General features: G+C 45.7%; 1 protein-coding gene across 2 annotated transcripts in view; it reads right to left on the bottom strand.

Moving 5' to 3' along the window:
• The window catches only part of ndst2a (N-deacetylase/N-sulfotransferase (heparan glucosaminyl) 2a), a 40,751-nt gene extending 27,500 nt beyond the window's left edge, over nucleotides 1–13,251 (bottom strand). Inside the window, exons 1-3 of one of the 2 annotated variants that reach the window (XM_061745030.1) lie at nucleotides 13,177–13,251; nucleotides 8,766–8,806; nucleotides 3,929–5,377 (exon numbers count right to left, since the gene is read on the bottom strand). In XM_061745030.1, coding sequence (XP_061601014.1) covers nucleotides 3,929–5,002 — 1,074 coding nt within the window. In that variant the 5' untranslated portion in view covers nucleotides 5,003–5,377; nucleotides 8,766–8,806; nucleotides 13,177–13,251. Of the gene's footprint in view, nucleotides 1–3,928; nucleotides 5,378–8,765; nucleotides 8,807–13,102 lie in introns of both variants that reach the window. The other variant, XM_061745029.1, reaches the window with a different exon arrangement.
• Between the last annotated feature and the right edge of the window lie 849 nt (nucleotides 13,252–14,100).

The following is a 14,100-nucleotide window of genomic DNA, read 5'->3' as shown; positions in this document are numbered from 1 at the left end:
GTTGGCCAAGACTTTTAATAGTGTTAAAAGCATGTTAAAAATGATGTCACAATACCTTTAAGGAGCGCTCACGTGGAAAAAAGAACAAGTGAATGGAGAATTCCCCAAAGAAAGCCAGAAAACCGGGGTAAAGACGGATAAAACTGTAGAACTCATTGTCCTGCATTACCAGCCCCCGCTGCTGGATAAAAATGTTGGATTTCACGGTGTAATCGACCATCTGGAGGCCCGGTACAGTTTCCCAGCTCTCTCCCAACGCTGCGAGGCTGACGGGCTGCTTTAACTTCTGACAACTGGACCTCCAGGGTGTTCAAAGTTTCATCCCTGCATTTCTTTAGCTAATAAATCATCATTTATGTGATGTTAATTTAACACAATGTTATTTCAAAAAGATCAGATGAAGCAACACTGGTACAGAACCAGAACCTGGCTGATACTCAAATCTGGTACCGCAACATGCAAGCTTGTGGTGTCACATCAGGAGGTGATCCCCACTTGAAAGACTTTTCCTCCCCACATAAAACGGGAATGTGGTTTTATAATGACAAGAAAAAGAAACGGACCAACGTATTTATTTAACAAGTTCCCAGTGTGGATGAAACTGGAAAGCTGGTTGGTCGACCCATCTGCAAACTTTAAATACGGTGAAACCAGTGCAACACGGGTGTTCCGGAGCTGCAGCGTCTGCTTTCAGGCCTGATGGATCAGAAATGTTAAAGCCGTGGAGTAAAACAGGTTCAGTTGGCCATCCTGACATATTCAGGTCGTACTATTGTGTGTCAAGTATCTTCAAATCCTGTTAAGACATTACATAGACTGTATTATTCTAGAGAAAAGCTGCAGTTTCTATCCCGACGTTTCACCCATTTGCAACAGATGCAAGTCTGCGACTGGTAATTTAGTACATTCTTTTTGGTTATGCAGTAAACTTCATACATACTGGAGAGCTTCCCTAGGGCTTATGGGAGATGTTGGGAGCCGGATCCACTTGTAGCCATTCTCTACCCTTGTGTTTTGCCAACAAATATCAGAAAAAGACTGTTCTGTTTGGAACTGCGATTGCAAAAAAGCTTATCCTCCGGACTTGGAGGGCAAACACTACACTCACGTATGATTTATGGCTGAGAGAAATGGCAGGTATGTTTCACCTGGAGAGACTTTGTAACCAAGACAGGGAAGACGTGTTTAAGAAAATGTGGGACCCTGTATTGCAATGGTTTCAAAGAAAAGACTAATGTATCAATGGGAACCTCCTTGCTGTGTTTACTACTCATTTTACTTTTTACTTTGTGCAGTTTTCCTTAATTATAATTAGTTTATTGTAGTGATTGTGACTTTTACAATTTTCTTACGAGATGTGCTGAATCTGTTCAAGTTTTGTTTGTTTTGAGGGTGGGGGAGGGTTTTTATTTATCTTTTCTTTTTTCATTTGTCTGTTCTGTATCTGAAATTCTGAAAAGCAATAAACATATATATATATTTTTTTTAAAAAGGTATCTTCAAATCCTGCTTGTAGGATCGACAGCTCCAAGTTAAGCCTATTAAATATCCTCAGATGAACAACATTATTTATTTACCAAAATGAAGTCAAAAGGGAAAACCTCAGTGGAAAAGTCTGCCTGTTACTGTCTACATTGTATTAATTGCACAGTGTATTTTAATTTAATTGTTATGCAGGAAAGGGATATTTGTTTTATTTTATTCAAGAAGCATTTTTATTCTATATATGCAGGCAGTTTACTTTTTTTTCATTTGTTTTACACATTTTGATATTGTGCAGACCTCTGTTAATAAAAGGTACCTGTGTGACATTTGGCTCGTGGCTTTGTATTAAAACTTTTAAGGGTTTGCCTCAGAAAAAAATGATGCTAACAGAGATGCTATGCTATAATGCTTTAGGGGAAACCCCAATTATGTCAAAGAAAAAATATCGATATATATCGAGTATCGCCATTCAGCTAGAAAATATCGAGATATGACTTTTGGTCCATATTGCCCAGCCCTAAAGTCCAGGCTTCACACCCGGCACCGTCACCACGGCAGCAGAGGGGCGATGATCTATTGAGGGGGCCGTGAACGTCCGGCCTGAAAGCCTCGTGTAAACAGGATCCCCAGTACACCAGCCAGTCTGCATCGGCGTGCGTTGCGGAGTAACTTCCAGACCTCAACCCGCTTAAACCGCTGCGGCACAAACGTGAGACGTGCGTATGGGTGAGTACCACAAAACCTCTAGAACGTTGCTTCAATTCACAAAGAAAGTGAAGCCAAGTTCCTCTGCGACCGCGAGAGCTGCAGGCAGAACCATCTCTGCTGCTGCCAGAGCGGGACTCCCAAGCTCCTCGTCATCTGTCCTCCATTTTTGCTCTTGGCTTCATTCTTGTGAAGTAAATAAATAATAAACACTGTTTGATCTTGTTGTTCCTCTGGAGGTTGCTATTACCAAGACCCTGCACATTTAATGTGTTTTTCCCCCACAAATACACAAACAAAAAAGGATGGCGGTCATGAAGTAGAAGGGCTCCACATTCGTTCCTCGGTGACGCTGAATGACGGACAGCTGCAACACTGATGCTGCGTATAAATCTGTCCCAGGGTAAAAGTGCCATAACTGGCAGGTTCAAAGACAGACAACGTCAGGGGTCACAGACCGGATGGTTTCCAGAAGGCCGGTATCGTGCCGGGGAGAGCTTTCAGGTTCTGGGTTTTTCCATCTTTCTGGTGACATCTGTTCCATCATTTCCTCTCCACCAACGCGCCTTTCGGTTCAAACTCAACCGTTTATAAATGCCGTCCGGGTGACGCACTCACAGCGATGACGTCACAGGATCTCTAGTCCATATGAAATATATTTTCATGACTGATATTTCTGTTGCCACGCCCTCAGCCTCCTCCCCCGTCGTAGCCAAGACTCTGCACATGTACGCCCTACAGTGAGGTGATTTATGGCCCTTTTCCACTAGTACCACCTCAGCTCGCTTCTACCCGCCACGCCCCCGTCTTGCACTTTTCCACTACGGGCCGAGGTGGGTGGAGCCGTGCCAAGCAGATACTTTTTCTGTATCTTTTCTGCCGAGGTTCTAAGCGTGCTGAGCCGGCACTATATCTGACGTCATCACATTACAGGCCACTGATTGGTCAGGGGGCCGTCAGACGTTTGAATCAGGAAGCGGGAGTCAGCGCGACTCGCAGCGATTTTATTATACAGCGCAAACGTCTGTTTGGTGATCCAACTCTGAAGTGCAGATGTTCATAAACCTGTTGGCTGACGAGAGAATTAAAAAAGGGATGTAGACGGAGATAAGGAACGATCAGATCTACCAGGAGCTCTGTTTTACTCTCAGCCGCTCGCGGCTCCAGCTGATTTATCATCAGCGCCGACACGAACAAAGGAGTTGCGCAATCGAGTACGTCACAGCAGCTTCACCCCAACCTGCCCACTTCTGACCTGGCTGTGGAAAAACAAACGAGGACAAAGCGGGTGGAGCCGGGACGAGGCGTGACGAGCCGTCCCGAGGGCGAGTCGGGCTGAGTAGGTACTAGTGGAAAAGCGCCATTAGTGTTGCTAAGCTACTGTATTGATGCAGATCCACGGATCATACAACCCCCATCTCTAATAAACACTTTTTAAACAGTTGCCGATACAAACAATAGCTCCTAATGTTGGGCGACATCATTAAGAAAAGACGTAACTTAGCGACAACATAAACAACAGCATGGATTCATGTTCTCGTGTCACTGTTATGGAGTCAAACTCTGTTTTTAACAAAACTGTAACTGCCAACATTTATGAACCTGCAGAAAAAGTTACTTGCTGAAGAGTTTTCAACCCTTTCATTGCACGTGCTCAGTGATGCACACGCTGGTGTAATGTGGATGAGATCTGTTCTGAAGGAACCCCCCTACTGGTCTGCAGCGAGTGTGAACCCACCTCCACGTCGGACACCTTCATGCGGGTCCCCTCCTTCCCAACAAAGATGTCGTCCACGTCCACCAGGATGTGCCGGTCCAGGGACAGACACAGCCTCTTCCCGGTCAGGTAGGCGATGGCGTCCACAAATATCAGCTTATGAAGCCAAAAGTTCAGATTATTTCCAAAGAGAACTCTTTGAATTCCATCGTGTAGTCCCAGGTCCTGGACCACGGTGGCGTGGAGGGCCCGCAGGGGGCTGGGTCCGAACTGCAGCAGGGCCTCCGAGGACTTGGTGCTGGCCAGGAGCACCGGCTCGTACGTAGAGTGGTTGGACTGGAAGACGGTCCAATCGTCCCCCGGCAGCAGGCCCTGCTCCACCTGGTTGGGCTTGGTGATGTAGAGCAGGGGGGCGTTGGGGTTGATGCGGTAGTCCCTGAGGCCCAGGTGCGAGTGGAGGAACAGGGGGAAGCCTTTGAGCTGGGCGCTGAGGAGAGAGTTCTCGTTGGCCTTGAAGAAGCCGATGACGCCCACTCCGTACTCGGCGCAGTACTTGTCCAGCAAGTCCCGGTTCCACACGTCCAGGTTGACGTACTTCAGCACGTTCTCGTAGATGATGAGCGCGTAGCGGCCGCGGTTGTTCTCCGTCAGCGTGGGCATGTCGCCCTTGCCGGGAGCGATCTCCGTGCGGTAGCGGAAGCGGCTGGACTCCAGGATGGCGATGATCTCCTGCCCCAGCTGGGAGTAGATGCTCTCCACGAACACCAGCACCACCGGCTCCGTCCGGGAGTTGTCCACCGCCTTCACCTGGCGAGCTCTTCCCTGATACAGGGGATGGAAAAGAGGGGCCCTGTGGCCCCCCGGCCCCCCGCCGTCGGCCCCGGTGCTCAGTCCCACCGGCGCCCCCCCACCCCCGCCACAGTCACTCAGAGGTAGAGGCGGGGGCTCCTTGATTTTGGGGCTGTTGGAGACGTAGTAGGCGAGGAAGGCCATGGACACCAAGCAGAAGACGATGAGTGCCAGGATGAGGCGGTGCAGCTCCAGCTGCCGGACGCCCCGCAGCAGCTTCCAGACGCCGGAGCCGGCCCCCGCCATGATGCCGCGGGCGGGAGGCGGGGCCGCGGAGACGTGGGTGGGAGGGAGGAGAAGGCGGGAGAGGGAGAGCGAGCAGCAGGTACTGTCACTGAGCCGTGCTGGTGAACAGCCATTTACATCAGGTCACCATGGCCCACATCCTCGCCGCTCTGCTCCCAGTCTCTCAGCTGACCGATAGGAAGAGGGATGGGGCTCCACAGCACCCCCGGGTCCCTGCTGCGCCGTCACCTCTCCGGTTCAGGCAGCTCCACGCGTCTCGGAACACATGTCTGTGTCCATAGACGTCCAGGTGCTCCAGCAGACGGAGGGTCAATGCGACTGGTCTCCTGGTCGGGGCGCGCCGTCGGCTTGTCCGGCCATCACACCTCCACCAAACTTCAAAAGGTAAAGAAAAGAAGAGGGGAGTGGGTCAAGTGACCAAACACAAGAGAAACACCAATTGCTGTGATCAGTAGCCGTTCTGTATAATTACGACACAACTTCAACGACAGGACTGTCTCAGAAAATTTGAATATTGTGATTTTCTGTAATGCAATTACAAAAACAAAAATGCCATACATTCTGGATTCATTACAAATCAACTGAAATATTGCAAGCCTTTTATTATTTTAATATTGCTGATCATGGCTTACAGCTTAAAAAACTCAAATATCCTATCTAAAAAAATTAGAATATTCTGGGAATCTTAATCTTAAACTATAAACCATAATCAGCAATATTAAAATAATAAAAGGCTTGCAATATTTCAGTTGATTTGTAATGAATCCAGAATGTATGACATTTTTGTTTTTTTTATTGCATTACAGAAAATAAAGAACTTTATAACAATATTCTAATTTTCTGAGACAGTCCTGTATAATTATGACACAACTTCAACAACTAATGACACCAACAGGAAATATTTGGACCTCATGCAGTCGTGTGCAAATGTTGGTACCTACACTTTTTAATTTGTTTTAAAAAAACACAGTAATTATCTGATTGTTGAGGTTCTTTTGATTAAGAAAATACAACTGAAGACTAGTGTTGTTTTTGTCAGCCGGTTTCAATTCTAGTTTTAGTCTAGTCTTTGGGTCCAGCTATCATGTTAGTTTTTATTAGTTTTAGTCACGTTCATTCTCCTATTAGTCGTGTCAAGTTTCAGTCGACTAAAAGTCTGAGCATTTTAGTCTTATTTCAGTCAGAATTGTCCAGGACCATTTTAGTCTTGTTTTAGTCAAAGATTGTATTTAGCCAAACCCATTTTACAATTCAAACAAGGTTATCTTCTTATTATATTATTGTTACCTTATAGACTCAAGAATACAAGCATTCCAGATACAGAAGACTCTAATTTGAGTTTACAACATATTTATTTTTCTGCATTTCTCTCCATCTTTTCCTTTTTCCGCGACACATTGGGTTTTCTTTTCCACGTCTATGTAGGAAAGTGTATCCAAAGATGGTTCTTCTTCTCCTCCCAGCCCCAGAGCAGATCCCCACATTTCTCTATGCAACTTTGTTTTTAATTGACGTGAACCTAGATCTCTGCGTTAACGGCATCAGCCTCTAACTCTGCAGCTGCATCTTCTGGATCTGATTCCCCGCTGCAGCGACTGGGATTGAGGACTAACGTCATCCAGCAGAACTAAACCAGAGAAACTACTGAAAACATGGAGATTAAGGATCTTTGGTAGAACATTTCGTCTCGTTTTGTTTTGGTCAATGAAAATTAAGACACATTTTTATTTTTCTTATTTTTATTTTGTAATCTACATTTTAGTCTGGTTTTTATTCCTCTACGATATTGCATTATATGTTCAGTTAAGTTAATCGATTTTCAGTTTAGCATTTTTGTTGCGTCTCGTCTTCCTCAGGTGATAAAGGTTTTAGTCATAATTTTCGTTGACGAAAGCAACTTTACTGAAGACAAAATAAAACATTTGACTTTTTACCACCATGTCACTTTTTAAATTTGACAAAAAACAGCTCGGAAAAGTGGCTGAGGCTGATGATGAGTTCCCCCATGATTCAACAGTTCATACTATAATCAGTAACTTGAAGAAGTCATTGCGTTTAAGCCTTTCTCAACCTCTCATATGGTTGTGGAGGAATGTTGGTCCATTCTTCTTTAGTTTTGAAGGTTTGGGGTATTCACAGCTCTCCTCACGTTTAGCATTTCCATCGGACTGAAGTCTGGACTTTGACGAGCTCCTTCCTAACCGTGATGCCATCATCTTTCTGCCTACTGGGGTCGATTCCCTGCTGTACTTCAGATCACTGGTCTGTAGCCATGAGCCCATTCAGCCCAGCTTTAACCCCCACCCTGGAGTTCATAGCCGACTCAATGACTGCAAGCTGTCCGGGTCCTGTGGATCCCAAACACCCACATCATCAATCCTGCAACACCAGTGTTGAAATGTGAATACGAGGCGTCTCTGCTGCAGCGCTGCGTTTGGTTTCCTCCAAACATGGTGGTGGTGACGGAGGCCCAACAACTCGACCAGGGCTGGGGATCCATTCAAATGTCAGGAATCGATTCAATTCTTAAGATTCAGAATCGATTATCAAGATTTGACTAGCTCTGATTCGATTCCGATATTGATTTGGGTTAGTTTTATTAAAACTGTTTCTTGAGCTGTTGCATGGACTACATGACTGTGTAGTTATGCAACATATGAATACTAGTATTATATTGAGATTCAACAGCAAGTATTGCAGCTAATGATGCTGTAAGGACCAATCAGCTCCCAGAATGCTGATAGAACTGCTTTAGGAAACATTGTGTGGGTCAGAATTACCAAACAGATCCAGGGCAGCAAACGTATGAAAGTGGTTTTATTTTTTCCCACATTCCATTTTTATTTTTTCCATTTTCGGCCTATTTCGGTTTTTAATTTTTGAGAATTTGGTTTTAGCATTTTATGCAAATGTAACCCCAAGACAGTATATAAAGTAATGAAATATAGACAATTTATGCAATTATAACTGAAAACTTTAATGTTTTCATACCTTTAAACATATTTAAAGGCAAAAACATGGCACCAGTTATTTTCGTGTCCAACAAAACATTCCTTTTTTGGGCATAAACAAAAAAAATACCAAAAGTTGTAATGATGGGGAAAAATAAAACTTTTTTTTGTTTTTAAATCAATCTTTAGACATACGAATAGATTTTTAGGAATTGATATGAGAATCGATTTAGAATCGGAAAATCTATTTCTTCAACACAGGCCTAATCTGGACTCAGAAGCAGTTGTGTGAACCTCAGATATGCGCCCATGTGTTGTCCTTACAACCGACCAAACCAAATACTTGTTCAGTCCCAAACTACCTAAATTACTTGGAAATAGTATTCTGACCCGTTACTGATCTATGTGCTGTAGAACAAAAGTTATTACTCCAAACCTCGACTGACTTGATGTTAAACTACAAAGACTGCGTTTTCCATTCATTTTCGTGGGTAGTGTAGAAGCAGAGAGGGGGTACTTAGTATTGCCCACACGTTTTTTTAAAGTCTTTTTGGCTTCATTTTTGTTCAATACACATAATTGAAAACAAATTAAATGTCCGTCTGAGGTTGCCTAATACCGAGACCCACCATGATCAGAGGATTTTTATGACGTTTTAACGCGAGAAAAACAGAAGTGTGAGGACCAACTTCAGCACATGACAGCATGCAGTCAGTGACGCTTCAACCAAACCAGAAAGAAGCGGCCTCTCTTCCTGGAGAGCTGAAATTACTCGAGTAAATCTTCCTATAACAGCCATCGGTAATTCTCACCTTAACAGCATTGCAGTTGTAGAGGATGTTCTGATCCAAATCTGCAGGATGGAGAAAAACAGAGAGTAAGAAGGGAAAAGAGACCAACGAGGGCAACAGCCAGCCTTCCCGCATTACACAGCTTATTATTTACACATGAAGACTCAAACAAGCCTGAAATGAAGACAGCTGAGGGCCATTTCCTCACAAAACACTGGGACCGGATTCTGGAGCTCGGTTCTCTCGTCTGAAGAACAACACATGAACACCTGTCCAACAACTGCTCTGCTCCACATTTCTGTTGGAGTTGGAGAAACATGCTATTGATTACTTCTAATCCCGCTACAAGCTTGAGGAGCATTCTTATGGTTGCAGCATCTTCTTATAATTATTTAAGTCATATGATCCATTTCATCAAAAAAAGAGTTGCCTCCTCTGACACAGATGGTTATCGGTGATGTTATCTCATCCCAAAAACACGTCCTCGGTTCCTCTTTGGTACCGCGATCAGACCGGGAGGAGCTGGTTTGTTCTTCGTGTGCGAACAAACTTGCCTCCAGGACTGAGCTGAGTGACAACAGCATGTAGCACGGCCGCCTCTGCGCTCACAAACAAGACACAGATGTGCAGCATCGGTCCTGGCATGAGCAGGCGCTCCCAAGGAATGCACACAGCAATACTCGGACTAACTGGATTCTGACCCAGCGCTGAAGAAAACCATGGGAACACAACTTACTGATCACCGTGAAGTGAATCAGTCCACATTCAGGAGAAAAGCAGATTAATCTGTGTAGAGTTTTCTCTTTTTTAAAGTTCAAAACATTGCGCTGCAAATCTTTAAAAACCTATATTTCGGGTCGCTCGTGGCGCAGTTGGTTAAACAAGCGGCTCAAATACTGAGGCTACAGTCCTGCAGCGGTTGCAGGTTCCAATCCCTTTGCTGCATGTCAACCCCATCATCTCTCTACCCCCTTCCTGTCTGCAACGCCAATAATCATTCAATAGGGCCACTAGAGCCCTTTAAAAAAACAACCTATATTTCACACATCAGATGTTTACAGTGAAACAGTTTACCATCTGATGGCAGCAACATCCAAATAGTTAAGACACTGGCAACAAAAAGGCATCTACAACCATGTACAACTAATGAGGTCCAGTCACCAGCCGGGGACGTGACGGGACAACGGGAGGAGAGATGGGCAGATGTTTACAGATGTTTACCAGTCCCAGCAACAGGTTCAGCAGAATGAAGCTCAAAGCCTGAGTGAGTGTGTGAATAGTGTGTGGACGAGGCTGAACACCAGTGCTGGATCTGCAGGTTATCACTCAGCACCGGCTTACAAACAGACTGGAAAAAAACCCTGCATGCCCTTAGAAACACAGGTGACCCTGTGATTCCCAGCGCAGGCCGAGCTCCGTCACGCGGACGACAAACGGGACCAGAACACCGTCTTCTCGGGACCAGAACACAGACTACGTTTACATGCAGTCAATAACTCTTTTCTAACCGGAATATTAGCAATAACCCGGTTGCTCACGGCCATGTAAACAACAATAACCCCTTTGAATAACCCGAATTTGCTCATATTCCGGTTTTTAAAAACCTGAATATGAGCCCTGGGTTACTCCTTTTCTATTTGGTCATGTTTAGCTTAACAGGATTTCCCCATCAGAAGGAACAGGAATTAGTTTTCTGCGCATGTTCTTTTCACAAGGAATCCTGGTCTTTTGAGTCCAGGAAGTTCTTATAAACACGGAGAAACACAAGACCAGGAGGAGACTAATCACTTCATAAATGTAATGAGGGATATGAACATTTCTGCATTTGTAGACGGTAGAAAGTACAGGGATAGCGTCATTTACAAAAAGTTGCGTGAAGCAGCATTTGTACCAACGCCAGACCAGATCAAGCTCCGCTGGAAGACGCTGAAAAAGGCGAACTACAGGGACAAGAAACAAAACCACTTCTACTGGGCTGTTCATTATCCGCCGTGCTGTTGTTGTTGTTGTGGATTTGGATACAGGAAGAAGAAGCAGAAATGAGGGGAATGACGAGCGTCATCACGTTCTCCGTGCGTCGCTGGTTTGATCCAGATATCCAAATGATTAATCACCATGTAAACAGGGATAACCCTGTTTGCTCACGCATGGAAACAGATTATTCCCAATGTTTCAGTAACCGGAATATTGACCTTAACCCCAAATTTGAATGCATGTAAACGTAGTCACCGTCTTCTCTGGACCAACGCTCATTCAGTACGGACCGAGACAGAGTGGGACGACGGGGGGTCAGACGGGTCTAAATCCTGCCTGGATCTCCGGACCGGGGTCCCCGAGACAGAAGAGGAGCAGGACGGGGCTGGTGCTCAGCGCTGGGTCCAGAAGCCTGGGTCCAGAAGCCGGGTCCCTGCTGCCCCACCCCCGGTCTGGTGGCCCGTTTCAGCAGGACCACACCCCCCCCCCCCCCCCCCACACCCCGGTGACACAAAACCCCCTGCTGTGGGAGAAGGGTCTTCCTGCTCAGCTGAGCTGCCTGCAGTCCGGGTCAGAACACAGGTTCTTGCATCAGTAAGAGGCAGAACGTTGAGCTCAACGTTACCCCACACAGAACGGGCCTGAAACCCAGCAGCTGCTGGGCTCCAGAACCACGGGGGCCGCTGTTTCTCCCTCCAGCTGTGGCGGCGTGGTGGTGCGTGGACCCGGTTCTGCTCAGACCGGCCAGCCACCTCTCCCTCCCAGAGGCTCTGCCTGGAACCGGATCTCTGGTCCCATCAAGTCCGGACTTGTTGAGGCGATTAGCTGGAAATGTTCCTCCAGGTGTTTCTTTTGCTCTGCGCTCTCTCGTTGCTCGTAGCCCAACTTTCTGCTGCCGTCACGTTTCAAATCAGCTGAAACTTCAGGAAACGCTTCAATATCTGAAAATTGGAACGTTTTGTTTTTCCTATTCTGATGAAATTAGTTTTTGAGCTTTTTAAATCATTGTGTTCTGTTTTCATTTAGATTTTTACAGATTCCCAACTTCCTTATTTTCTTCTATAGTTGTACCGCTTCATTAACGTTGTGTCCTGTCAGAGTTCTGAAACCGCCCATGATCCTGGACCAGGATCCTCATCCAGGATCCTGGACCTGTGTTGAAAAAAAAAATCGATTTTCCAATTCTAAATCGATTCTCATATTCATTCCTAAAAATCGATTCGTATGTCTAAAGATCGATTTTTTTCATTATTACATTTTCGCCCGGTGAAGTTTAATCCCAGTAGTCGCCTCATTTAATTCACACATGCAATTTCTTTCTTTTTTTTGCACTTTAAATGGATATTGAAAGGCATATTTGAGTTATTTATTTCTTAGTTATTTATTTCATACAAATAACTTTTGGTATTTTTTTGTTTTTGCCCAAAAAATGAATGTTTTGTTGGACACAAGAATAACTACTGCCAAGTTTTTGCCTTTAAATATGTTTAAAAGTATGAAAACATTAAAGTTTTCAGTTATCATTGCTATATAGACTGTCTTGGGGTTAAATTTGCACAAAATGCTAAAAGCCAAATTCTCAAAAATAAAAACCTAAAAACACAGAAAATGGAAAAAATTCAAACGGAATGTGTTAAAAAATCAAACCGATTTCATCCGTCTCTGTTTCCTCCCTGGATCTGTTTGATAATTCTGCCCCACGATGTTTCCTAAAGCAGTTCTATCAGCATTCTGGGAGGTGATTGGTCCTTACAGCATCATTAGCTGCAATACTTGCTGTTGAATCTCAATATAATACTAGTATTAATATGTTGCATAACTACAGTCATATAATTCATGCAACAGCTCAAAAAACTGTTTTAATAACACTAACCCAAATCAATGTCGGAATCGAATCAAATCTTGATAATCGATTCTGAATCTTAAGAATCGGAATCGAATCAATTCTTGACATTTGAATGGATCCCCAGCCCTAGTTGTGGTCCATGATCCTCATCCAGTATCCTGGTCCAGGTGACCCCCCCCTGCCCCATTCAGACCGTACATGTTGATTTATGGTACCGCGTCACACCAACGCAGAGCCTACGGCGTAGGGTACGCGTCGATTTAACGCAGAACCATGAATCAGGTTTAACCAGGGTAAACACGGACCCCCACACTGCTGTTAGCCCCCGTCCCGCCGGAGCTCCGCGGCTCTCCTGAACCGCACCGGGACCGGGACCGAGCCCCCTCCCGTGCGCGGGCTCTGCCCCCCCGCGAGAATGAGCGGGTCCCGGTTCTGAACGGGCTGGTATTCCGACAGCTAGCCGGAGCCGCTAACGCCTGCCCCGTCAGCCGGAGCAGACACGTGACCGCCGCAGCGCAGCCGGGCCCGCGGGACTCACCGGGGCTGGCCCGGGGGACCGGGGCCGTGGCCGGCACCAGGGACCGGGACGCGGGGCTCCAAAGCTGGACTCACCACGGAACTTGGGGAAACCACGACTCAGGCCGCCATCTTGGTTGTGATGGAGCCCCGCCCCTCGTCTCCTTCAGGCCGCCCGTCTCCGCGGGGCCTGGCCCCGCCCAGAGCAGCTCTGGCCCCGCCCAGAGCAGCTCTGGCCCCGCCCGCTCCCGCCCAGGCCCCGCCCCTCGTCTCCTTCAGGCCGCCCGTCTCCGTGGGGCCTGGCCCCGCCCATAGCAGTTCTGGCCCCGCCCATGCCCCGCCTACGCCCCGCTCCCGGGAGACGCAAGGAGGATTCGACCAGGATTGGCAGAACACCGGTGTTCTCCTGTGTGGGATAAATAAAGTTCTTATTTTTGCCATCTGAGAAAATTAAATATATTATATTTGGTGCCTAACTGTTTCCCAAGTATATTAATGCGTGTGTGAATGAATAAATGAGACGTAAAACGTAAATTTATTTGTAGAAAGATGCTTTATGAAAATAAGTCCATTTACTTGTATTAGTTTGCAGCCCAGTCTTGCCACATCCAATATGGCGGCGACGTCAGTAGGCGATGCAATGATCTGATTGGCTCTCCAGAAACCCTTTGAAACCCGTGCCAAAGATCGCTGATTGGCTGTTAGTTTTGGCACGTCAAACCAGTGCCATAACTCGTAGTTGTAAAAAAAAGTTTGTAGCTTTTGAAAAAAAGTTTGTAGCTTTCGTAAAAAAAATATTTTTACAAGTACAAATATTTTTGCAAGTACAAATATTTTTTGCACACGCACAAAATATTTCTACAAGTACAAAGTTTATTTACAGATACAAAATACTTATGGCATTCATTTGAGCCCATAACGCTGCCGGAAAAAAACGAGAAAGTCTCGATCTGAACTGTTGATTTAGTTGCAGTTATAAAGTAATCCAGTAGGGGGCTCTGTGACGTCTAGAACTGCGGT

Source organism: Cololabis saira, chromosome 17 (assembly GCF_033807715.1).
Source record: "Cololabis saira isolate AMF1-May2022 chromosome 17, fColSai1.1, whole genome shotgun sequence".
Classification (NCBI taxonomy): domain Eukaryota; kingdom Metazoa; phylum Chordata; class Actinopteri; order Beloniformes; family Belonidae; genus Cololabis; species Cololabis saira.
This window is presented reverse-complemented; position numbering and strand designations above follow the sequence as displayed.